Here is a 26,985-nt window from a genome sequence, read left to right as displayed (position 1 = left end):
CATTTCACAGTTTCATAGCATGATTTAACCCTGGTTTTGTGGGAAGCTAGGTTCTCCTAGCATAACATTTCCTTGGCAACTGTTAAGACAAGGTCAGACTACCTCATCACTGTGGCATAACAGAAGTGACTGCATTTCCTTTAAAATATTTTTAATTTGAAATTTAGCCAAAAGCTCTGACATTTTTTTGACTGCTCTCTTCTGGACGTTCCTCTGGACAGGTGGGTACAGGAAGATGGGCTGGGGATCTGTAGACGATGACAGCTGAGTGGTGTCCTGTCCAGTGCCCTGTGACATGTCATTTGAAGATATTGGCACTGTCCGTGGCTGTCCTCTAGATGCCCTGATTGTAACCTGCAAAAAACAGAGCCATACCTCTTAAAAACACAAGGGCAAAACTGATCTATCCCAATTCAAGCTCCTCTGTTTGAAGCAGTCTCTCAGACTCTCAATAAGCAGGTGCTCTAAGACACAACCCGTCCCACCCAGGTCACTAGCAGCCTAGACCAAGGATACGTGACTTGAGCCCCAGAAGTGCCTGTTTTTTTCTTAGTAACTACAGAAGGCATCCAAGACAACTAGTTCTAGTTCGGGTACCTTCACTTGTAGATGCCTTAGTTAGCAGAGCTTAATCTCTGGCGTGCCACTTTCAGCTCCTCTCTCTCACTATGAAGTTTCTCTAAGTATCAGATTAACTGCGTGAGCACAATGTGGCCAGAAGTGTTTTCTGTCCCAGCAAATGTGATTTACATGATGCAGATGAGGCAAATATCACTTTCACATCACTCAGTAAAAACATGTCAGTGAAGATGCTGTGGGTATTTCCTGAGAAACCAGGATCGATGCCTGCTGTTAATCTGGATTTCTTACCTTGGTTCCAGGTTTCAATCCTTCTAATTGTTTGGGCTTTCGGAAAGTTTTGTGATGCTGCAGCTTGTGTTCAATTTTATCCTTGGCAAACAGGAACTGGAGTCTACACTTGTTGCAATGATAAACACTCTTCTTCTAAAGCAAATGCAAATTAAATACATTCCATTTTAGAGAAACAGAAGTCACAACACAATGTTTTTTTTTTTTGTTAAAAAAAAAAAAAGAAAACCAACACTATTTCCTCCTTGAAACCATAGCCAGCCCCACTTCTTTAGCATCTGAATGGTCTTCCTCACAACATTCCCCCCGCCCCCCTTTTTTAAAATTAAAATCATCAGGCTCTGCACAGACGCCAGAACTGGAAGTGTCATGGAACAAAAGTCTTACCCAGCTTGTCTAAGCCAAAGTAAGGCATGCTAGCAAAGCAGTACATGGGGGAAACATTCCTTCAAAACTTGCCTTGCCTCTCCTGTAAATCAATGAAGGACTTTGGGGCAAATCAATTCAGGCACTTGGTAAGTGTGCTGCATTTCTATATTCTGAAAATATGCTTTAGTTATACCTTTATAAAGTATGTTGTCGATATGGCCAACATACATGGAAACAGAATACTTAGCTATCAAAATTATTTTCATTTCTGTGCATACAGCATTATTTATTTATTCCCTGAAAATAAAAAAAATAAAATAAAACCCAAATGAACATAGAGCCTACTATTGGTTAATCATCTCATGAAGCAAACACAGTCTAGCAAAACATGTTTTTTTTTTTCTGTTAAGTAAAATCAATCTGTGCTACTCCTAAGGGAGCAGTGCCTCTTCACCACAATCCCTATGAAAAGTCTGGAATGACAGCATGCAAATTGCATTTGTTATGCAGTGACTACTACTAGCATCTACTAAAACTCTTCTTTCAACCAAGTTCCTTCTTTTCTTTTTCCTCCCCAAGCAAATGCTCAACTAATCACATGCTTACTATGAATCCCTGTGGAAAATGAACTGCTGTAAACAAAGGCAGACAGTACCTGATGCCTCATGAAATGCTGTTGGAAAGCATTGCCATTCTTAAAGACTTTAAGACAGTAAGGACAGAGCAGGTGCCGCGTGTCTTCATGGATCATTCGGAAGTGGCTATCCACTTCAGAATAGAGAGATGAACGATACTGGCAGACCTATAGGAGAGGACAGAAACAGTGAGGTAACACAGTATCTCTACTCATCTATCTCACAATCTATCTCACATCCACCACTGCAATAAGGAGATCTTAATGGCAACATACAGATCCCCAAAGACACTTAGCTATGGAATTTAGGAACCAGATTCCAAAGAACTTGCTAGCTTATTCCAGCTTTAAGATACTAAATCAAGCAGTGCGTACTCAGAGCAGTTTGGAGAAACAGATTGAAACTACTCATATAAAGAGAAAGGAATAACAATTCAAAATCCAGATCCAAGAAAAAAAATGGGAGAGACAGTTAATGCAAAGCAGTTCAAATATGTTATATTTCTTTCAGGGTCTATGTAAAATGCAGAATTTGGAACATAATCTGTGTTAACATAACATATTTAAAAGTTTCTTCTCTGTTTTTTCGGAGGGACAGTGTTAGGACCTCTGGGTGGAGATGACATGTTCAGAATCGATGCAAGCACAAATCTCATGACAACAGAGTGACAAGAAAAGGTGTCACACAAGCAGCAGCATCTCATCTCCTCCAGAGTGACAACTCCTCTTTATGGCACAGCAATTTGCCTGCAGGTCCTGGGAGGAAAAAAAAATTAGGCTCTGAATGCCACTGGGACTAAACAACTGTCTATCAAGCTGATCCAACTTCACAGTGCTGGGAACTGATGACAAACAAGATACTTGTGCTGCCCTAATAGCCACTGGACTTCTCTTTAAGACCATACCTGAAAAAAAACGCAATGGGCTCCACAGCACTGTCCCATGGACCAAGTCTATTTTGGACCACTATGAGCCACACACTTCTCCAGTAAGTGCCAGATTCCTTCTTATTGACTAGTACATATTTATGAAGTCCATCTCTTTAACCACTTTTAATACCTGACAAACATAGGGCATCTCCCCAGGCTTGTGAGTGTCCTTCATGTGCTGTAGGAACATTGGTTCACTCTCAAATGCCCATTCACAAATCTTGCATTTTGCTGCAAAAGAAAGAAAAAGCAGGTTAACAGCTGAGGGACAACAACAACAAAGTGAAAATATACACTAGAAGTTACAACAAGTTTCTTTGATAATAAATTTGAGAAATGTAATTCAGGTGGACTTTTCTGCTGGCCTACAGGCATTCCATGGGGGCAAGGCAGAACGGGTAGATCCTTTCTCAATAGATTTGCTATTAATCCAAGACAAACACCCCCTTAAACCTAAACAAACAACAAAAGCAAAATCGACTTACTTGTTGACTCATAGGGACTGTGGACATTCTCTAAGTGACACTGTAGCTGAAACGGAGTGGAGAACTGCCTGTAACAGTGCTGACAGATGGTGTGGACATCCACCTCTCCATTTTGTTGATCCAGTTCAACATGGTGCTTCATGTGATTCATAAATCTTATGGAAGTGAATAGGAAGCGCGTCAACAGAAATCCAAACATTTTGCACCTGTAATCCTGACAGCACTATGAATGCTATACCAGAAGGTTTTTTAAGCCCGTTTTATCATTACTTTTATGTGAACAAAAGATTAATAAAACTAAACTGTGGTCCAAAACAAACAGTGTTGTTTCCTTCTTGCTCTTCCCACCAAAAACAAGATCTCCTCCTATCCAGCAACCTCCTATCCTGTAACTCTTGAAAAAGATAGAGAACAGATCTTGTGGTACAGTGGGGTGTAGTACTAGCTTTTGAGAACTTCTGACACCAAACAGGTACTCCGCTGATCATTACGAAACATCATAACTTATAGAAAAAAAATCAGAAGTCCAGCTATCACAACAGAGCAACATAGTGGCTTTTCAGAAGAATACACTATTTCACAACAGTATTTTCTCATTAGCTCCCTCTGTTGTAGAAGCATCAAGTAAAGGTGAAAACAGTAGTTCTTCATAAAGAATTATTTCTTATGATCTAGTAAGGCTAGTAATCAGTAAATGAGATTTCTCTGGTGAAGACTACAGATGTGATTATTCTAACCACATAATCTTCTTACAAGTTTTTTCTTGACTCAACTGTGTGATGGTGGATAAACTGCTTTAGCTCTGGATTTAACCTACAGCATGGGAAACTTGTAATGCTTGAGAGACTGATGCTCACAATTCATTTTTACTTCTGCAGATTTGAGGCATTCGGAACACTGCAGACTCTTTTTGTGGCACCTTGCATCCCTCTTACCTTATGTTGTTCTTTAGCCTCTTGGTGCAGTGCGGACACCTGAAGGAAGTTGGAACCTTGGGGAAGTTCAGTAGCTGACTCACTTTGCCACCATCTCTGCCATAGTAGAAATCATCTACTAACATAATAAGCTTACTTTGGGATGAGTCAACTATGTTTTCACTTGGCTCTGGAGCTTTAGCAGGTGGGGACAGCGCAGGGATAGGAGTGGAAGAGGGCGGTGAAGCAACAGCTGTAGTTTTTTCTGGAGATGGAGGCTTTGCAGATTGAATGTTTGGTTCAGAATCTAGAGATTTTCTTTTCTTGAGGAATTCAACCATTTCAGGGCAGCAGTACTAAAAGGAAAAAAAAAGTATATTAAACAGTATCTAGGAAGGACTATTTATGCTATTAAAGGTAAGCAGGCAAAAACTAACCATCAACTAAGAGGAGCCGAAGGAAACTCTTAAGGAAGAAACAATGCACATTCAACTTCCAGTTTTCTGATTGTTTACTGGTCAGTAAAACTGGAAAATAAGTGCACCTCCTGGCTGTAATAGGACATAAAATTGGGACCCTGCCTACTCATGGTGAGGGATACTGTTAGGCCTCTCCTGTGCCTTTCACTTTCTCCTAGCCGTATTCTTCCTTTCCACAGAAGTACCTAATCTAGGGAGAATTATTCCTTGCACTCCAGTCATGAACGATTATCAATTAACTGCTCATCTCAGAATGGTTACTTACACACATATGTCCTCTTAAAGCTTCAGTGACTCGAAACTGAGCATCGCATCTTGGGCAGACCTTCCTGCCACCATCTTGCAAATCAAATGTGGGAATAGGAGATGAACTGACTGTAACAGGAGAAGAAATAGACACAACAAAAAAATTTAGAATCCTTACACTTTTTAGGTTCATGTCAGCCTTTTTGACATACTGAAATAATATAGTTTCAAGAGCTACACTTTTAACTACTAAAAAGACTGGAGAGGCAGAAAAAAATGAAAGTATGCAAACTTCTGTCAATCTGTATGCTGAAATATACCCCCCAGTAGCTATAACAAGTGTCTCAAAATTAGACTAATTAAAAATACATAAAACAGTTCAACTGATCTTCCCTTCTTTAGTCATTTGTTTGTTCCTATCCATCAGTTTAAATCCCTCATCTTTGTAAGACAGCTCGTATGCAAACCATACCTTTTAACGATGACGATGATGACGAGGACTCTGAAACACTAGATCTCTGGGAACCATGCACAGGGCTGCTGTTGGACACCACAAGGGGGCCAGGGCTCTGGCCCAACGAAGGAATGGTGTTCAGAGTATTCACGAGTTTCGCCACCTCGTTGCTATTCTCGCCAGTCACTCCAGGTCTCTTTACAGTCACAAAACTTGCAATACTCACTGCCAAGAGAAAGGACAACTGAGGAACACTAATAAGGAATCAGTAAGATCTGATGTACTCTTTCAAACCTGTCCCCACCTAGCATGCCTTGTCTCATGCTCTTCTACCTTTAACCTTCAGCAAAGAACAAACCACCAGTTCTCCCATCCAGCAATGCAAAGGTTGGCAAGACTGGAAAAGTAGAACTTCCAAACTGTGCCCTGAGACATGAGCCGTGCCCTACAACGAACTAAACAGGATACTGATGGTCACAAAAGTTACTTGTATTTCTTTTCTAAATGCAGCTGCATGTGATTACGGCCACTTAAAGCTAAAAATAACCTTACTTGCTGCGTGCAGATTTTTTTTTTCTTTTTAAATTGTCACTATTCCTGAGCTATCATTTCACTCATGAATTCAGCCAACCTTTTTATAAAAAAGCAACGTGGTTAGTTTCAGCTTGTGCTCTTCATCTTTCAAAAACTAAAGTGATTAAAAAAATAGTCTTTTTCAACTTTGGGGGACTTTTAATTGATGGTCTCAGAACATTCTACAAAACAAGCAAACCCTGGTTCTCTAACCAAACTGGACACTCTGGTAGGATTATCACCATTTTCCAGGTTGTAAGAGAGATGAAGCATGAGTCAGTGACGGAGGCAAAAATAGAACCCAAGAGTTCTGACTCAACTTCTGCATTTTAGCTACTGAGCCATATGTTTGAAGATCAAATTATAGACAGTGTTATACACTTGAGTCCCCTTGCTTTTCCACGGCAAGTCTTACCTAATTTGGGGTTAGTAGCTTGACTGGACTGCCCTGGCTGCTGCACAGTTAACTGTCCCAGTGTTGTTGGCTGCGTTGAAGTAGGAGTTGTGGAGGTGCTGGGAGTGGACTTACTTTGCTGTTGTGCCTGGGACTGTGGCACTGTGCTCCTGATGGTAAGCGTGGCCGGAATGACCGTAGTGAAAGTGTTGGTGGTGGGTCGGACCGGCATGGTTGTACCTGGTCTCACCTGGGCCATTTGAGAGAACACCTGAGGAACGCCAACTGTTGGTTTAACAAACTGGGTACCTGGGGCTTCAAAAACAAATGAACAAACAAGGTAGATCAAGTAATCGAATTCCATTCCTTGCCCAGGGTACAACCTGATTTCTAACCCTGCTGAATTCCCCAAATTCCCAGAATTTCAGTGTAAGTTTTAAGAGTTCAGCACCTTAATTTTCCTTCCCAAGCAGGCTAAAATTAATCCTGGATATAGACAGAGTAAAAAATCAGATTCACAACAATTTTTAGGTGGAATTCTCTAAAAGGCTCACAAGCATAAATCCTGCTGACTTTCATGGGGCTCTTACTAGTCTCTATGCCAAGGGAAGCTCATGGAAGGCTTTTTATGACAGAACAAGGGTGATCCTATAGTTACAAATTATTTTATGACATGAGGTTTTACAGATCTGTTCTTGGGATATTGAAAGAGGACTCATCACAAAGCACGGTTGCTTTGTTCTAAGGCAGGTGTATGGTGACACATGGATTCTTAATCTTGCTGATGGTGCATGACAGGATCTGGTAGCAGAAGGCAATGTTAGAAAAATCATCTTCAAGGTGAGGCCTCTTTTCCAGACAGTAGGGGAACACTAGCATGGCTTGGGGAGATTCTGAAAGGAAGAGGGGTGGTTACAGGCCGGGATTTTGGAATTAAGTTAACCAAGGAGCCTTTCTGAAGAGGTTAGATTATGTGTAGCTCTGTGAGGCAGGCACTGCTTCCAGGTGGAAGTCCCCTACTCTGCAAAGTGGTTTCTTACTATGATCAAAGGGCCTACTCTAAGCTGGAAACAACTAGCAGAATTGGAGCCACAAATGCAGACGAATCTCATCTGCTACAGAGCTGGAAAATCCCCTTCTCTAGAGCTTCTAGATCTGTATTTCAAATACACTCTTTTAAATCCCTGGTGCTCTGTAAAGACAGACAACACTAACGTGGTTTTCACATATTTCAGTCCTTACCTGGGACTAGCGTGATGGGTCTAACTGTTTGACCTTGCTGTACATTCAGGACAATTCCAACTTGATTCATTGTGTTTTGCACAGGCCGCACATTCCTCACAGGAAAACCCTGCATTCAAACAGTAATTGTTAACATAACAAATATATATCTAGTACATTCAATCTGAGTTTTCTATTCTAAAAACATTTACCTCAGAAAAACAAACAAACAAACAAACCCGCGTTACCGCTATCACCTACAGGATCAGTTGAACTATGAGGCCATGCTGTCCTCAGCCAGCACCTTACCCACCAGTAGGACCACCTTCCTACAACGTTCTGGTATACTGCCTCCACTCTCAACCTCTCCTTCCCTAAGCACCTACAAAAAACTTCTCCCAGGTCTTAAGCAATTTGTAAGGCCATATTCGAAGCAGCAGTGGTTTCTTGAGATAGGTAAGTGATCTGTTTTGTTGTTTGAAATCTCTAATTCAACATACTAAGCTGCAACATAGTAAGATTTTTTTATTTTTAATTTTTTTTTTAAAAAGCAGGAGCTCTGGCAAACATGCACCCTTATTTTGTAGGAGTGTTTCCCCAGACAAATGCTCAAAGAAGTCAGTAAGTACCACCTGCACATTTTCCAGGAAAATAAAACAAAGTAGTAAGTACTTAGCAAGGTCAAATCCACGCAGAGTGGACAGACCCACCTACAGCTGGGAGTCAGGCCCTACCAGTAAGTCAGGAGTATGCTACAAGTGAAAAACAGCACGAAGTCCCATCAGACCTGTACTGGCTCTGTAAGACTTGCTGAAGAGCAGAATGTGGACAAATTTTTCAAATGAGACTGAACTATGAAATGACTACAAACCAACCTACAGCACACACGATATTTTAAAGCAAGGCTATTGCTAAGGCTACACCAATTAGACCCCAAACCCACCAGATTTCAGCTCAAGTGTAGCATCCAGCAAGGTGCACAAGACAAGCTGAAACAGGCATCTGATTATGCCAACCTCCCAGGGACGGGTACACTCGGTCTTCCTTCTCAGAGATGCCAGCGTGCAGGAGTGGGGCTGCAAGGGCACTCACCTGGGTCGTTATGAAGATCGGCTGGCTGGTCACTGGAGAATTCGTGACGTGATTGGCATTCTGCATGATCTGTACAGGTCGCAATACTGGCTGGGTTACCATTGTGCCCAGACCTGAGGCTGGGTTCTGGGTAAGGATCAGCGGCTGTCCACCTTGCTGAACAAGAGGATTGCCAGCTGGAAGAAAACAGAAATACAGCAAAAAGTCTCAGTTGCCAAGTAGAAACGCTTCTCACACACTCAGCTGGCAATTTTAGTCTTCAGAATTTGAATGAATTTTCCAGAGCATGCCTTGAAAGTAAACTTGTGAAACTAACCAACCCTTCTACACATCGTTTCAATGCTCATAGCTACGCAAGGATTTCTCCAAGCTGCCTAGGAAGCAGCTGCTCAAAACCCTTAGCTCTAAGCAATCTCACAGACTGATTATGCTGGCTTCTGCATGCCCTTTGAACACAGCCACAGCAGCTAAAGAAAATATTTTTTCTACTCTCATTAACTATTAAGTAAAAATTCACCTGCTGGCAGATACTGGGAAAACTTATGCTGAACCACTCCCTGCAGTCCCTGGTGCAGGATATCTACCAGAGAGACAGAAACACCACGAAAGTTTCTGAGCAGTGTCACCAGCCACAGGCGGTCAGGGACTCCAGTGCCAATTAACCAGAACCAGGACACAAGAATTCTGAATTAACCTAAAGTAATCTGCAGCATCCTCTGACACAAAGAGGATGACAACCCTGAACCTTTATGAAGTGCCAGACAAGCTTCACCACGAGAAAAAGACTGAAAACATCTGGATCACGCTGAAATGATAATGTACAGCATGTATCATAAGAACATCATGCAAGGGGTTGAGGTGCTTCTTCTCTTGATTCAGGCAGCATCACGATTGAAAAAAAAAAAAGAAACCTAAGATGTGGAAGAGACAGTAATTTTATCCGCTAAACTCAACATACTTGACACTGCACAACATGTGAAAAATTTCACACAAGTCCTTCGGTATGAGAGCTCGTTCAGGTAACTGCAAACAAGCAGGCTACTGAAGCTTAGCAAAGGACCGTGTCAGCTGAGACCTGGGGCTGTGCAGGTGCTGGTGTCAACCTCACTTGGAAGTAAAACTACTTAGCTTAAAACATCTTCATGGTGTTTTATACTAATGGATTTTATTTAGGATTTGCTTGCCTGACAGTAACCCGCACTTTACACTAAGCAGCAGTAACTTGATTCCTTGCAATTGTGCTGACATAGCCGTAAGGGAGTTCTAACACTGGTGTTAACAACCATCACACCCCGAGGGATTTCCCCGAGGGATTTTCCTTGTATACTTTGCTACAGACACGCTGCTCAGAGACACAGCTGCCTAATACCTCTGCAATCCAATTCTGTCCTGCGATCCTTGTCGTTTTGTGAATTTTTGACCGCTCAACTTAGAACATCCCGTGTCCGCTGCCAGTTACCTAACACTTCCCCTTACCTGCAGCTGAAAAAAGGCATCCCATAGATCTGTGAACTGCTAACTGCTTGGGTCAAGTTTCCTACGACGGAAATCTGCCTCAGTCATTTCTCATGGTGAGCTGCAACAAGTAGAATCTTGTAGTCATTAAAGAAAAGCAAACTAGCAAACTATGCTTCCTCTGGTACCATTAAAAAAATAAAAAAAGCAATTCCTTACAAGGTCCAGAACCTCTGCACAGTTGCTCAGGGGACTCCCGTGGTCTCTGACTACCCCAGGGAAATCCGTATGGTCACGTTAATCAGCTTCTGGTCATTGCTGTTTGCACCAGCCAAGCAGATGCCAGCCAGTGCTTGGCCGTGTCCTTCAGCCAAGGCCCGGTTTGTTCCACGTGTGCTCTCAGTGCCACAAGCTCTTACAGGAACAGACTTGCAGTATTTGCACAGAACGAGGGAATTCAAACCCAGGAATGCTGCCCAATTGCTTCTGGCAAACTGGGGACTAACGTTGCACCAAAACAGCAACCAGAAGAATCTCCCATCTACCGGCACTGCTTGCTGATACCCAACAGGGGAAAGGAATTAAAGGCAGGTCAGACAGGATGAAGACAGGATGAAGAAAGGCAGTGAAGACACGCCAGTGAAAGATGGAGCGAAATGGTCTACAGACACCAAAACACTTGTTCAGCAAACACAAAACAAACCCCTGCCACTGATGATGCCCAGCAGAACGCTCCCGACCATGCCTCCCTCCAGCAGCCACCTCCCAGAGGACGGAGGCGCTCACCGTTAGCTCAAGCCCCAGCAGTGGACCAAGCAAGAAGGAACTGTGAAGGCTGCCTCGACCTTCCGACAACACTAACTCACTCACTCATGGCTGGACACTTTATTTTATTTTTTATTATTAAATTAGGCCATGATTATTTCAAACAACTCAAAAAACAAGCAGGAAACGTAATGGGTCTCTAATTCCTTCTTCCTCTATACCGTTCTCCCTCGCCAAGCTGAGCTTTTTCACGTATTCATGTTTACTCAACTCAAACTGTAGAGAGGAACGTCACAGGAATTCTTATGAGGAACCACATCCAGATTTTAATAATGTATGATTTTTTTTTAAGGCATGGGGTGCTGCTATACAGCAAATGAAGGTAAGTTTTGAACAGCTACCCACTCGGTCAGCTGCACTGATCCTATGCACTGAGTGAGGAAGAGGGAAAATAGCATATAATATATAATATATATTAGCATATAATCACGTAAAGGCTTTGTTAGTAACACACGCAAACAAAAGGGACCATGTTAAGACTGAACAGTAAGCACAGGCAGGAATTCTCCAACAAAATGCCATCGTGACCCATATGAAGAAGTATTTCCTGCAGTGCTGTTGACAAGTCCCTAAGGGGTCTTCTTCCAGTCATTACTCATGCTGTACAGGGAGGTCTGCGTTGAGAAAACCAGAGTCCTGACTGCACACAGACACTACAGACCCCACTGCTCTACCCATGCAAGCAGAATTAACACTGCTGAAATGGCCAAAACCAGGCGGCCCAAAAGAGTTACTAAGCCTACAGGAACCCAAACTCTTCGAGATGTCCATGCTTTTTCTAATTATTATTATTATTTATTTTTTTTGAGCACATACCACCTCTTATACATGAGGCCAGAAAGATGAGGTTGCACGTGGCTCAGGGAGGTAAAACAAAAAAAATTCCTTAATCCCATTACTGCTGTAACCCACGTCTTGAGGGCAAAGGGCTTCCGAATCAGCAGGGTGAGAAATGATAAAGGAAGCCTCACAGGAATCTTCCCAGCGCAGACATGTGGCATGATTCAACACTTCTGAGACCGACGGAATATCCAGATTGTTTCAGAGCTACAAAATGGTCCAACATTACCGAAACTGCTGATGTTAAAGGAAAGGGCTGCTGTACCCGAACAGCAAATGTTTCCTATGTAAATGTGCAAATCCAGGAAAAGACCTGCTGCATGCCAAAACGTTCTGACCCACAGCCAAAACAGCTTCTTTTAATGGAAGATGCTTTACTCTGACAGTCTGGATGCTGCCTGACTGGCAGCGCTCAGGGTGTACGATCCAAATGTTTTCACGAAGATTTTATTACGCAGAAACAGTAGGGTGATGGAAGACTACAGAAGGTTCGGTTCCAAGCCACACAACTGCCTGGCCCACACACTGCATCTTGCCTCACTTTTTCAAGTGCCTTAGACAGCAGGGGAACTGCTGGAAAAGAGACATCAGTTCCCACTCTGAGCATGAAAAAAAAAAAAAGCATCCATCATCAAACACAACTTCGAGCCGAGGCAGACGTCGTGCGGGCTGGCAGCCCGTCTTGGACCATTTTCTTCTTTAGGATCAAAAGCAACAAGCACGAACCCACTGCTGTCTGAACTCCAAGCACGCTGCCTCCAGTCCCAGCTGACAGGGATGACGTGCTTCTGGCCTTTGCCATTTTATTAAAAGGTCTCTGAGGAGGAAAAGGATGGTAAGGAGTGAATGGCCACTAGAGGCAAATAGACTGCATTTGCGATCTTTGTCATCCCTTCACAGTACTCCTGAAAATAAAAAGGTGATTATCAAAGAGAAGAGAGGGAGCACTTAAGGGAAGCTGGGGGGGAGCAAAGCAAAACACCACTTTTGGATAGTTGGATCGGGTTCTGGACATTTACATCCCACCCAGTATCTGCTGAGGGTCCCGAGCCCTCATCAGCAGACCTCAGCTCCTCAGAGGCTGGAGGATCTTACTGGGTTGACAAGGAGCACAGAGTCATCCCCAAATCTTTCAAGGAGTGGAGGAGACCTTGCCAAATGCTGAGTCTGCGACTGCAAATGAGAGGTCTTTCAATGCCACTGAACTTCCATGAGAATTCCTGACGACAGAAGCTATGACGACCTCGGGGTTAGTACAGAGGCCGCTGTGCAACCTCAAGCAGAGCGTGACAGTCAGGTTTCCAACTCCTTCTGGCACTCCTTGGGAGTTTACAAATAATCTGGGAGGACTTGTACTAGTTTAACAAACAAAAGACGACTTTGGGTTTAAGTCCGTGTTAAAGCAGGGACCAGTTGACAAAAATCTTCTGGTCAAGTCAGTCCAGTGATTTGGATTCTTTTCTCTCAGGGTGGACTTGGCAGGTTCCCGCCACGCCGCTCTCTCCTGAAATGCTATAATTACTAGACAAAACAATAGCAGAAGCATATAGAAACACTCTGATTCCTTACCAGAAACTGCAGGTTCTTTTCAATGTGGCCAGGATGGGCACAGCTGAATGACCATTTTTTTCCCCAGGTTTTTGTAGACTTTCATTAGTGAGAATGACAAGTCTTCTGGAGTAGCATGTCCCAGAGCGTGCAGTGCTTCTCTTAGATTGTTTCCAAGGAGATTTGTAAGGTTTCCACAGGTCCTGGAACACTTTAAACTCACCGGCCAAGACAGATGTGCATAGATTCACTACTTCATCTAGGGAGAATGAGGAGACCATGGCAGAAATCAGCTGCTGGGAAAGAACAAATTATGTTCTTCTCTCTTCTCCTCCTGCCTCTCAAGCGTATGACTCTCCAAGTAGCTCGCTGGCTTAATTTGCTTCTTTGAGGAGGGTGGCTTAGAGCTAAATGCCAGTTGATGAAGCAAGCCTCCTGAGGTACGCCTGAACAGCCCATTTAGTCCTGGACCAAGCGATCCTTGCGAGTCCTAGGCCTCCTCCTACACCACCTCTTGAACCACTCCTTGGCTTCCAGCACGCTGCCAGGCAGGCAGACGCAGGCACACACACGAGTTTCTGTATTCTCTCCCAACCAAGCACAGCGGAGGTGCTCTCCTCTGCAGGAGAAGCCGCTCTAACCAGATGGGCCTGGCCTGTTCATAGGAGAGGTCAGGCTGACAAAGCCCCCTTAGCCTCATGCTCAGCCCCCCCCCCAGACAAGGGGCTCTTGGCAGCAGCGTCCCCTCCCTGGGGGCCCCAGGGAGCCCCTCAGAGCCCAGCCCCGCTGCTGTGACGGGGGCCACAAAGGTCTCGTGCACCAGGCCATGGCCACCGAGCACCCGAGGCTCTACCAGCAACACAACCCCTCCCGAAATCAGGGATAAATGGCCGGGACTGCCACCGGCGTGTCACCAAACTCAGCAGCCAGCCATTAGGCATCAACAGAGACCGCTCAGGCTTACCAGGGGCAGACTAACGAGCCTGGGCTGACTCGGTTCCTTGATGACTTTGGTCTCAGGTGGGAGGCCTTCAGCAGCAGCCAGTGCTGACAGAAGTGGGCTACGACAGACACATCGTTCAGGCAGGGGATCCTGACCCTCCCGCACTCGCTGCCGTCGATGGAAGCGCGGGGCTTCCTGGTACGGTTTCTCTACTTTCAGGACAAAAAGCGTTTTGTAACTCTTGTGGTGCAAAGAATCGCAGGAACGTAAGTTTTATTTTTATCTGATGGTGGAATTATTAAAAAGGAGTCAGGCTGTCAGGGTGATGTGCTCATTTTCTTGTTAACAGCAGTGCTTTTCTGCATACCAGGACACCGTGACATCTGATGGACATGCGTAACACCAGCAAGCTGCGCACGTATACAGAACATCAGGAAGAATGGTCTGAGTGGGATACAGGTATAGCTAAAAGCAATCGCAGGAAATTAAGGAAAAAAATTAGGCCGAGCGTCACTTCAAATATATTTAGCTTTCAGTAATTTTTCCTTTCATGTCCCAGTAATTTGAGACATTTAAAAACTAATCTGCAGGGAAAAAAAAATCTGAAGATGAAATTCAGGAAGATGGAAAAAATAGCTAAAGGTATTTCCACCTCCAGTTTTGAAATCTTATTTCTTGATTTTTGGACATGAGGTCTTCCCTATCCAGCCCACTGTGCACTTCTGTGATCAAAGGCGAGCTGGTGGTTTGTGTGTGACACTGTTAACACACCTCAGGAGAATTTGGGGAGGAGAATTTAAGGAAAGGATAAATTTTAGGTCTCCAGGCTGGCTCATAATGAATTTAATCCTAGATGGGGAAAAAAAAAAAAAACAACAAAACAAAGCCCAACAAAACCTTACACTGGGAGAATGGTTAGATTGAATGGATCTTTTTCAGCTCTAGCTTTTAAGTCTTTTTAATTAATGTAAAACAAAATGCAAGATGACAGCCATGAGCGTAAAAAACAGATTGCTGAAAGCTGGGGTGATTCCAGACATGGCTCATTTCGTGAGCGTTCCACAGTCACAACTTGAACTGGGAGCAGACCCTCAGTCACTGGGCCAGCAGAAACTGCAGAGGTGACACATGTCCCCGGGGCACGTCACCACTCACAATCCGTGCAAGCCAACGAGGATTCCTGCAAGTCCAAGTTGTGCCACCCGAGACAGCAGCAGCTCAACAAACACATTACTCCAGAAAGAAAAAGCCACGGTTCAGGCTGAAGAGTTTTGTTTGTGTTGGTCCTAAAGTTAATGGGCCAGGCTAGCCCCTGGTGCATCAACGTCATCAGGAGAATTAGTTGCACCATAAAAACCGAAGCACCCCAAGAATATCCAAAACCAAGCATGTTTCTGTATTTTGTTGTACAGAATTCAAACCAAAGCACCTCACACTCTACCACTAGGTTAAGGACAAAGCACTGTGTTCCCCGGCATCGCCACGCAGCCAATTGACTGCACGTTCCTAGTGCCCCCAGAGCTCACTTCCATGGCAGCAGGTAACAAACCCCAAATACAACCTCCACCACCCTGAACCACTCAGCCCTGTGGTGCTGAACACCGTTTCAACAACCCTACCAGAGCTGACCAAGCCATCCAGTCCGAAATTCCACGCGTTTGCAGAGCGGCCCTGCCTTGAGGCTGTAAAGGTCACTGCCCTCCCACCTCTCTTCCCAAGCAGACCAATCCGCACCTCTGAGGTTTTCAGACTTTTCCAGGAATCAAAGTACAGTTCTCTGGCCAAACGTTACTTAGGAAACTCCCCCAGCCCTACGATGCTCCCTAATGCTCAGAACCAGTGTGGGGCGAGCAGATGACCCAGACCCCCTTGGGTCACACCTGCTGGTAGCAGGACAGCAGGCGATGCTGAGAGGCATGGCAGAAAGACGAGGGGAAGCAACAGACTGAGTCACGCTGAGCAACAACCCGCCTAAGTTTGTAACCCACAGAGAAAAAACAAAGGTGTTATTCCCCCAACAGCCACTGCTATTTTTGGTTGTGGTCCAGAATAACACAATAAGCAGAAGACGACTGTAGGTAGCTACGCTGGTGATCTCATTCCTCTAGTACCGTCTAGAGGCATCAATGCCTGGAAACACAACAGCAGCTTTTCAGGGAAACGGTGCTCCTAAGGCTGCAAGGAGCCGAGCTGTTCGGAGAGCTGAGACAGGACAGCAGCACACGGGATCCTCCTGAACCTCCAGCGCTCCCAAGGCCAGGGAGATCGCCAGGCTCCAGGCCATGCAGCAAGGGGCTGGTGAAGGGAGACAAAACATGCTTTCTTCTTCCAGCCTCTCCCACTACGTTTTCAAGGCAAATGCTGGAGTTCTGAATTAGTTTCCTAAGCTAAGAGCTTATCATGACTCTCGCTTTTGAGATAACAGAAACTGAAGGAAAAAAAATTCTTAAGACTGTGGTGATTCTGTGTAATCCTTTCAAAGCCAAGCTGTGACAAAGGCCTGTGGAAGTCAGATTCCTGTACAAATCCCACTGGTTTTAATTGGATCTGGGAATCATGTGGATAGTAGATCTTATGGAGGCATATTTGAAGTTGTCAAAAGAGTATCCAAGTATTCCACCAGTAAACAAAATATCTGCTAATAGCAATATACTTTAGTAGTCATGATCATTTTTTTTGTAACTCAATCTAACAAGCACACCAATATCACCAAGCCTTTATTAATTGTAATTGATTTAGAACATCTGTCTCAGTTTACTTTTGTTAGCAAAGCTATGAAATATTCATCACCTGTGTATTATATGATGACATACACTTGGAGTGCAAGATACTTTTAAGACACTTCCAAGAGAAGGTTCTATATGTTACTGAAATGGATACACTTCTCATCACTTATGTCTGATCAAATTTTACCACAAATGACGTGATGACTTTTAAGCAAGTCTGACACACAGATTTATACAGCTTCCTAATCCCAAAGAGACCTAAACCCACTTTGCATTTCAGTATATTAAGTTATGCACAGAGACTGCTTAAGCTATTTCTGAATTGAAGCAAGGCAATCTGCTTGTAACAAAAAGAAATACAATACAAAACATTCGGCTTTGGACAGTAACCTGTAGTCACATCCAGCTTCCTTAGCTCTGTATTTTCTATCAGACAGCACAAGCAAGAGAAATTCAACTTACTCAGACCACGGTTAGTTTTATGCCCATTCCAATCCATCTCTGACTGAATCACCTTCTCCTTACAAACATCCTTCTACCTTGGCACCTCTAAACACTATTCATCAAAGCAGGCTCCTTCTAGATCTTGCCTTGTAGGAAGACCAAGAGCGAGCAGGTGACAGCAGCCAGCAGGAGCAGCAAACCCTTCCCTACGCAGAGACGGCCACATTCTGCTCACCTCCAGTTACCAATTCCAGTTACCAACTGGCTCTCCAAAGCCCCCGGTGCTGAACGCTTCCACAAACACCCTGCATCATCCACTAGCCATGAACAGTGACTGCCTGGACGTTGGTAATGCTGACTACCAAGAATGCTTCCATGGCGTGGAATCCAAGAACAACGCCGCGGTCAGGAACACGAGACGTGCTCAACCACCAGACTGGGTTATCCCTACAAGATGGAGCCTCATCTCTATTCCAGATATCAGGCTGACTCTTTGCTTGATCTTGACCAAAAGACCAAGAAAAAGTAATTCAAAGGGCTAAACAAAAGCTCAATTTATTAAATATGCCAGTCTACTTCACCCACACACATTACTAGGGGAAGTGTTCTTTTTCCCAGGCACCAGACTCAAGTGTTACATGCAAATACAGATGGTGAAATTGTTACATCACTCATTAACAGTTTTTTTAGCCATCAAATAAGATTACTTACTGGATAGGATGTAACCAATCACTGCCGTTTCCCTTTAATACCCATAACTGGAATAATGCTAGACTAAAATAGTTAATTACCCGTAGCAGTTTTATCAACCGAGTTATAATCCTCAACAACAGAATCTTCAATCACATCACTGATTTTCTGCCATGGCTCCAGCTCCTCCTCCTCACATTCCATAAAAAGGTCTGTGTCCGCCATCCTGCAAGGGGAAAAGAAGAAAGCCATTTATTGGGTAGCTGCATTCAGGCAGCAGAAGTTTCATTATAAGAACAGCTCTAATGCCAGAATTACTAACAATGTTTTTATTTCCCAGTATTCCGAAGAAAAAAAGAGCTGCATATTTCCAGGTTCCTATTTATTTCTCAGGTTATAGAAATGACTCCACATTGTACTTTAATAGATTTTGCTTTCTTTTCATGAAAATCAATCAAGTTTATTTAACAAACCCTTGATTTTAACTAAAATTGCAGTGTTTTGCCACTCCTCCTGCACGACAAAGCCAAGTTAAGAGCTTCAGGAGCAGAATTCACTGCCCTAGAACGCAGTAAGAAGAGTCGTAGTTTTTTGTTCTGTTCATGGTTTTGAATATTCTCATTTGAACGTTGGCAGTAATCCTAGAGACCGAATATCCCAGCTCCAATGAGTAAGAAACGTGCACACAAATGAGTGAACAGTCCACAGCTGACCTCGGACTCCTGTTCTGACCAAACCCACGCGGACCCAAACTCCCGTGTGCTGCTCCAGCCCCGTCCCCTGCTTATCTCCTTGTACCAGCCTGGAACCTGACACACCATTATAAATCAGTTCAGAGAGGGGGAAAAAGAGAAAAGTAAAGGGATTTTCTGCAATTAGACCCGTAGTTATTGTCTTTCAACTCAAACGAATCTCTGGAGTAAAGTACCCGGTTCATCTTTTCCACACTACTTATTACGTATTTATTTAGAGACCGACAGACGATGACAGCTCCAGGCTTTTTGTCTCTCTCGTTCTTGCCACCCATCTCTAACACTTTTATTGCTGCTACGGCCTTTAGAGACATAGGGAAGCAGTAACAAAGGTAAGTAGCTAACCGAGGGGCGTATCGCTGCTAATGCAGTGATGTTATAACACTGCAATTCTCAGGGTTACCTTTTGCTCCACTATTTACACACCTTCCCATTTTGTTTGCTTTGCTGGGCACCACGGCACCCAGAAGTTTTTATGGATCTGCCTACAGCAAAAGTCAAGTATTTTCTCCTGGGGTTGCATCTAATCCAGGCCTCAATGAAATGCAAATCTGTATGTGCTTAATGCCAAGATCTCTATTAAACATTCAGACCAGCCAGCCAGAATTAACACCAAGGAGATTCACAACAATCAGTCGTCTCCAGTGTCCTACAGAAGCTCTGCTCAGAGGGACAGTTAGCACCGGAGTTCTCCAAACAGCTGACTTTTCAAATACTACTGACATCTAATCAATAGAGCCATTTCCAACCACACTTTGACAACCTGCAAGCCACCGAGCCAAGCAGCTTAAAGCAGCTTTCTTACAGACCTAATTTTGCACCGTTTCAGGATTTGGCTGTTTCTAAACTTCACTTATAAATAACGCTTACGCCAAGTTCTAATTCTCCTTAATAACACACTTAGGGGTCTTTAGCCAATGTAACCACATCCAAAAGTTCAACTGCACTGTTATATGTTATGATTATAATCAGATACCACAAAAAATGGATTTCCTATTTTCCTACCTGGGCTAGAGCAAAAAAAGACTCAGTTCCTTCCACCTGCCATAACCCCCTGGGAAGGACAGAGCGAGGAACAAGCGGCAGTTCTGTGCTGCAAGGGAGCGGGAATTAACACGTCTAGAAGGGATGCTGCTCTTCTTGATCACATTTTTGGTGGCAAAAGAAGCTGTTACGGTTGCATTTTGTCTTCTCTACTACGATTTTACTGCCATAAAAATCTGATGAGGAATGTTCTGAGACATACTGGCCAAAATAAACAGCTTATAATCAGGGACAAGCAAGAGAACAATCCAACTCATTTGCAGACAATCTGTGTTTTCAAATAGCCACAGAAAAGAGTGCTGACCAGAAGGCTTCAACACAACATAACATTTATTAACTCACTGCTGAAGACCTAGGATAGAAACAGTGCCAAAATATAAACTGGATTAAGTCATCATAGAACAATTAAATTTAAGTCTCATAATTAAGCTATGTCCACCTTATCCCCCCCAAAACCACTGAACCGGTTATAAACATCGGTTTGTAAATCACTCTAGAGCTGGGATTTACAGGAGTGGCTGGTAAGACCGCGTGCAGCCACCCTGTGCAAGTGCAATCTTGGATTTTTTTTGTTGTGCTATGTAATAGCTGCAAAACAAAGCCACGAGCATCACAAATTTCCCGCAATACAAAATTAAATCAAAATAAAATTTCACCTAAATCCAAGGCAACTGTCTGAAGCAGGTAGGTCTGAGCCACACAAGAATTGCGAGCACTTGTTCCCGTTTGCCAAATTCACGCTGCTGGTACTTTTTCTGAAGCAGCATACGCAGTTCCCTGCCTTCCCCGTGGATACAGACAACCTCTTAGACTGCCATTTTTCTGTGCTCCACTTGCCTACAAAGGATTTGCAGAGCTCATATTGTTATGCTGCAGCCGTATGATGCTGTTTCACTAGGAAATGCTCATTTTAGTTCTACGCCTGCTTATCCTAATACACGCAGTTCTCACCACTTATAATTCTGAAGCACATTAATGTTTGTTTTACAAACAATACAAAGAACTGTACTTAAAGGAAACCCATCACACCACTCACGTTCAATAGCTGATCTCCTCTTCCTCACTTTTCATGTTAATAACACAGCAAAGAGAATTCATCCTATGACTCGTACGGCTGCGAACGCCCAGTGCTGCCATTCCTTCCACACACAGCAGCAGCTCTTTTAACTGAGCTGCTTTATGCCTAGATTTCCAACTGGCAGCGTGGGAATGTTCAATACAGCTATCCCCATGCCTCTCAAAGTTGTGTATTTTGGGGGAGAATCTTACATAGTACAGTAAATAAAACACTTCTGAATAATTTCACTTGTGATCTCTATGAAGCTCAACTCGCCCTTCCTTTGTGAAGGTCTTTGTGAAGACAACAGGCCTTTAAACGTCCAACCCAACTTACAAATAACTTACTCATATTGAACTCGCCTTTCCTACTCTTTCTTGGGGATGACAGGGAATACCTAAAAAGACTGCACAAGTTGAAGGCATTCGCAGGCTCGTTCGGCTGTCAGGAAACAACCTTTGTAGAGAAGCACCTACCTCTCTGTATCCTGTCACTACAAAAATATACATCAAGGAAGATATAAAGAACCATGTTTCTTTGAGCCCAGGTAGAACAAGAGAGAATCTCTTTTCTCACCACTCCAAGTCCTTTTCAGCCAACTTTTAACCTAAAATGTGCTGTTCCTCAAGAACTTCAAGTGCAAATCTTCACGGACGTGAGGGGCTAGCGCAAAGCAGAAGGAAGAGGTTTGCTCTCCACATCCGTGACAGAACCAAGACACGAGGGGCTCAACGTGAAGAACAGAAGATTCCAAGTTGGACACCAAGACAGCTTCCAGGAACGCAGGTAAAGGCCTGCAACAGGCTGTCGGGGAGGTAACAGCATCTCCAGCTCCGGATCCCAAATAAAATTAAGAAAAACCAAAACTTCCTGAAATAATCCCAATATGCAATTAACCCAGTGTGTTGCATGAAGCCTAAGGAAGCACCCAGTACCTGCATGCCTCAAAGACCCTGCGAGCTTCTTCATTTACATAAAACCTGCAGCGGGCAGCAAACTGCATGAGCCACGTTTTAAGGGTGGAAAGCAGAGTTCAGTGAAATGAAGTGACTTACCAAAGCTTCTATGAGAACGAGGGGCTTAGTCAGAAATAAAGAGCTGCCCAGCCCTCATTCACTTCATTGGACAAAAAAACTTCCATCGGTTTAAGAAGAAGAAAAAAAAAAAAGAAAAAAGTGAAAATCATTTTTTGGATGACAAATTGTACAAAAACAGACTCCTAGAAATAAAGCTCTGAAGTCGAGGTTTATGCTGGAAATCTGCTTAGCAGGGGAAAGCAGGAATCAAAGAGCTTTAAATCTTATTTTCTTTGCCTGTTAACATAAACTTTTTTTTTTTTGAATTACAAAATCTTATCAAAAACAAGCGAGATCTCCTAGGAGATGCATACAGAGATCCCAAACGGGTGCGCACCGCAACCGATCAATAACTGCATATTTATGATTTGCAATATTTGTGCTTCACAGAAACATCTAGAAAAAAAATTCTCCGTGAAGCTTCTAGGACAAAGCTTCTCTTAGCTGGCAAAAGCGGTGACGCTCACAACAGTGCTATTTGTCTGGAATCATATTACCCCACGCCAGACAAGGAACACTGCCTTAATACTATAGTGATGGGCAGCCTATAAATAGCCGGGATAAATAACCTGATCTATTAATTAAAGCGTGCACATATGTCTACCCGGGAAGGCTAAAACTACAGAGGAAGTCTTTGCACAGATTGTAAAAATATATTATTCAGCACCTCATAATTATTCAGAAGATGCAAAGACAAAATGCTAAAGAGACTGTAGTTACAAGCTTCTTTTGACACCAACTTACATTATGCGCATAGTATTTCATCTGCTCGTATCAGCCGAACTAAGAAAATGTCTCCTCTCTTCTATAATGTAACAGCTTTGTTTTTCAAAGCTTTGATCTGGAATATTTCTGTATGTAAGAAGCCTTTGCTCAATAAAATGATTAAGCCCAATGATAAATACTCTGCATTTAGCTTTTCAGCACATAGTTGGCAGATGCTCGGTTGAAAATACGGATGCCAAAAAAATGAGAAAAAAATTACAAAGTGTTCTAGACACGCTGCAAGGAAGAGAGCCCTGAAGACTGCAAGGTATTTTCTCTCCCTTTTAGCTGGAAAATGGGAGAAGACCTTCAGGGGAAGAGCCAACATATATGAGCTCTACACAAATAACCGGCACGACTGCAAGATATAAACCCTTTATTTTTTTGTCAGCTGATGTGGTCCACGCTCATTGTTGCGATATAGGAGGGGGAAGGCACCGGCCATTCAAGTCTTGCAGTAGAAGGCTGGCCACCTGATTACATTTTCTGATCAAACTGATTACCATTACCAGGGGAAGCCCAACAATGAAGAATTTTTATTCCCAGACAGCCAAACAGATCACCCCATCACGAGAAATCCTCTTCTCCTGTGCCTCACTGCCAAAAAAGCTTCCTGAGTCCCTCGTCATTTCAACCAAAATCTGGAATCAGGTCTAAGATCCTCCTGCATTTATCTATCAACGAACCACTTCAGTATAGTTAGAAAGGTATCAGATCGAATCCCTAGGGGCTGCTGTTGTATTCTCAAGACAAAATGACTGAACAGGTAGAAAATACAAAGCACTGTATTCTGGCTGAAAACACCACTGGCATCTTCAAGCTTCCGAAACCCACAAACAAAATAAATACTTAATCTAGTTTCTCCACCTAAGTGAGGTGGCAAACAAAGGACTCAGCTTCCATTCCGTGGGCTTTGACTCGTAAATTCACCGACTTACAGCAACGTAAGTGGAGAGAATCAGGGCCCAAATGTTTTCTATTATCTAAAGCACCTGTGGATAGCAGGTTTTACACGACAGCTGCAGAATAAGGCAGCTGTGTCTCATTGAAGTGATCTCTAAAAGATGTGTGGTTATATATTTACAGTTTCATTCACAGCTTGATATTATTTGACACAAAGCAAACAAGTTATGACATACATATGCTGTATATACACACACTTCTTTTAAAAAGGACTTCAAATTAATGACTCGTTCACAGTGTTCTTCAAAACTCGCATGATGGGATGCGCTATTCTTGCTACATAAGCTTCACTTTCTGAGGCTTTTAATTAAAAAAAAAAAGTATAAATAAATCAGTACTTGTCAGGGCACCGCTGGTGGCCCAATTTCTGCCTACTGGGTGAAATCATCTGCAACACACTCAGTCTTAAGGGCACACTGGCAGGTCAGGAATAAACACGCGCTCCGTTACACCCGGAACTTGGTAAAGCCAAAGGAGGAGTTTTGGTGAAAGGCAGAACCCCGGGAGGGACAGAGGCTACCACCCTGTTTCCCAACGTCCCCCTCCAGCACAACAGCCCCTACAGAAGGGCCAGCACAGCCACCAGCTTCACTGGTGGGAAAGCAGAAGGAAGGCTTTGCTCGGATCAAATGCAGATTTGGGGAGCAGGGAACCCCAGCTCCTGCCTGGGGCAGACCTCGGCGGGGCCTTTCTCCAGGTGGGAACAAATTCAGCAAACTCACGACTCCAATACGCCTGGAGTCCGACCACTGCAGAGCAACTCGCACATGAAGTCACGCTAACAACAGCCACACTGACCCTACCGCGTGCTGCCGGTCCTGCAGGAACCCTAAAGCTCTCGTCACAACTATTTTCAAAAAAGGGATATAAATTCACGTGAATTGACAACAGAAACGCAACCGAATACGCAGTGACAATCCAGCCAGTAGCACGGGAACATTCCCAAACTACTACTTTTTAAAAGAAAAAAATGTTTCAACTGACTCCAGCAGGGAACCCGCGCTGACAGCTGATTTGTGATGAAGGACCGAGGGAAGTTGAGGAAACAACGGGGAGATCCCTCACCACCTTCAGAGGGGTCTCGCATCGCCCAGAAGCGTCCGACTCCGCGCCAACTTCCATTTCGGCACCACGCTGACTCTTGTAGGCACCCCCCAAAGCCCCCAGCTCACCCCTGAGACACCCCTGCCCCCAGCAAACGCAGCGCTCCCAGCCCACAGGAGGGGAGGGTGCACACAAGCTGTGCCCCAGAACGTCGCATTCCAGCACCCAACGCGTGAACTTTGCTCACTCTTCTCGCCCAAAGGTTTGTCGGTTTTTACGCCCGTCTAGGTTTGCTAATGGAGATTTAATTGTGGCATGGTTTTAATGCTATCAATCCTCTCCCCTGCCTCCCTAAGGAGTTTCCTAAGGGAAAACACTGACATGAAAAATACATATTAAGAATTAATTGACACTTAAATTTTCTTCGCCGCTTGCTATAAAACCACCTCTACCCTGACGGTCCAGAGAAGAAAAGCTAAAATATGAAATTGAGGATCTGTCTTTCAGAGACCCACAAATAAGCCTGAGATGATTCAATGCACTGCCAGACAAGAATTAACACACAAATCACTTCTCTTGGCCAAGTTCTCCTTCTGAATGCTCACTTCTCTCCATTTTGTCTAACCTCACTGAACATGCAGTCCTGGAGTTCCTTTCTTGTTGCTTGTTTTTCAGACTCACTTTTAATAACGCGCACTCGGTGGCAAGGAACGTAACGTAACTTCTTAAGAACCAGGACACCTGACGAAGTTACATTAAATGCAAATGAATCCTATGATAAAGGTTCCTGCTGTCAAGACATGCTGCAATCCCTTCCCTGAAAAAAAGATAATGCTCTTCCGAGGCTTAGAACAAATAACTGGCACGGCTTTAAACTGATACAATCTAAGTGATGAAAACATTGGATGATGTTTTCATTCCTGTTTATAGGGCAATTCATCATCAGCAACCCCTCCGACAGGAGGTACAGGTGAGAGCTGAGCAGAGTTCCACAGCCGCATCCTGCAGAGCAAGGTGAATTTACTCCTCGTTGACTGATGTGGTTGACTTGGCTTTGCTGGGTACTGAAAGGATTTCAAGAGGCATATTAAGTTTTCTAGGAATGCTATCAGTTAAAGTCCTCCATTTTATTTAAGGCTTTGATGTGTGCGATGCCTACTAATTAAAACCTATTACTACACACTCGATTTTAACAATCGTTATCTACCTTAAAGTTTGACCTGCAGAGCGATGAACACAGACTGCCTTAACGACCATCTCCCAGCTGCAGGCCTGGCCTCCGAGGGTCCAAGAGCAGGACTGCAGCTTTCTGCAAACTCTTTTGGGAGGACACACATGGAGTGCTCTGCCGGCCGTGCTGTGGAAGGTCCACTTGAGCAGAGACAGTTGCAGGGTCTCTGACAGTATCTAAGCAGCTGGGGGATCCCGGCACACAAACAAGGTAACTGTATCCACCCCCAAACAGCAGGATGCCTGCAAGCAACATGTGCAGAACCCAGTGCCCAGACAGAGCTGGAAGTGGCAACAGGGAGGGAGCTCCCTGGGTGGGCAGCCCCGCAGAACTACGGCCTTCCCTACCCTGGTACAACCAGAGGGAAATAACTACGTGCATGCAGCAAGCCAGGCTTCACGTTCAAGGATGAAACTTGACATCTGCAGCAACCTCAGGCTATCAGCCGGTACACAGCGAGACCCAGGGTAGGGGAGGCGCAGAATTTGTGTATCCTCACAGAGCGTTTCCTAAAAGAAGCAACAGATTCCCCCATCCTCTACCCTCTCTTCCGCTCGCTCGTGCCCCATTTGGTATGCCTCGGTGACAGCTGCAACTGCTGCCAAGTTAATAAAAATAAAGCTGTGTGTGTTGTCATCTGCGGCGTGTTTTCTGCAAGGCTGTTGGGCAGCGGGATCCGAGCCTCCCCCTCGTCTCCGCACCACCTCGCGGAGCAGGGGAGGCGCTGGGGGTGTGTGGGGGGAGCCGGACACCTGGGCTCCCCGGGCACCCAGGAGCGGGCCCACGGCGAGGGCTGCGCAAAGCAGCGAGCGCCTGGCTCCTTCCCCCCCCCCCCGGCTCCTCTCGGTACCTGTGCCCAGGGGAGCTCCGCACCCGGTCCTGCTGCGAACCCGCTCGGTGCCACTGCCGGGGCCGGGGGCTC

The 26,985-nt window shown here is 44.3% G+C and overlaps 1 protein-coding gene across 5 annotated transcripts in view; it reads right to left on the bottom strand.

Moving 5' to 3' along the window:
• POGZ (pogo transposable element derived with ZNF domain) overlaps positions 1–26,985 on the bottom strand; it is a 33,962-nt gene that overhangs the window by 5,719 nt on the left and 1,258 nt on the right. Inside the window, exons 2-13 of one of the 5 annotated variants that reach the window (XM_068663106.1) lie at positions 18,233–18,357; positions 8,661–8,836; positions 7,590–7,698; positions 6,369–6,662; positions 5,399–5,605; positions 4,946–5,055; positions 4,223–4,557; positions 3,288–3,442; positions 2,933–3,033; positions 1,895–2,041; positions 871–1,005; positions 182–354 (exon numbers count right to left, since the gene is read on the bottom strand). In XM_068663106.1, coding sequence (XP_068519207.1) covers positions 182–354; positions 871–1,005; positions 1,895–2,041; positions 2,933–3,033; positions 3,288–3,442; positions 4,223–4,557; positions 4,946–5,055; positions 5,399–5,605; positions 6,369–6,662; positions 7,590–7,698; positions 8,661–8,836; positions 18,233–18,356 — 2,066 coding nt within the window. In that variant the 5' untranslated portion in view covers position 18,357. Of the gene's footprint in view, positions 1–181; positions 355–870; positions 1,006–1,894; positions 2,042–2,932; positions 3,034–3,287; positions 3,443–4,222; positions 4,558–4,945; positions 5,056–5,398; positions 5,606–6,368; positions 6,663–7,589; positions 7,699–8,660; positions 8,837–10,136; positions 10,219–13,349; positions 13,491–18,232; positions 18,358–26,985 lie in introns of those variants that run through there. The other 4 variants (XM_068663105.1, XM_068663107.1, XM_068663109.1 and 1 more) reach the window with 4 other exon arrangements.

The sequence above is a fragment of the Anas acuta genome, chromosome 28 (genome assembly GCF_963932015.1).
Source record: "Anas acuta chromosome 28, bAnaAcu1.1, whole genome shotgun sequence".
Taxonomy (NCBI): domain Eukaryota; kingdom Metazoa; phylum Chordata; class Aves; order Anseriformes; family Anatidae; genus Anas; species Anas acuta.
The sequence above is the reverse complement of the archived record's forward strand: the minus strand, read 5'-3'. Positions and strand labels throughout refer to the sequence as shown.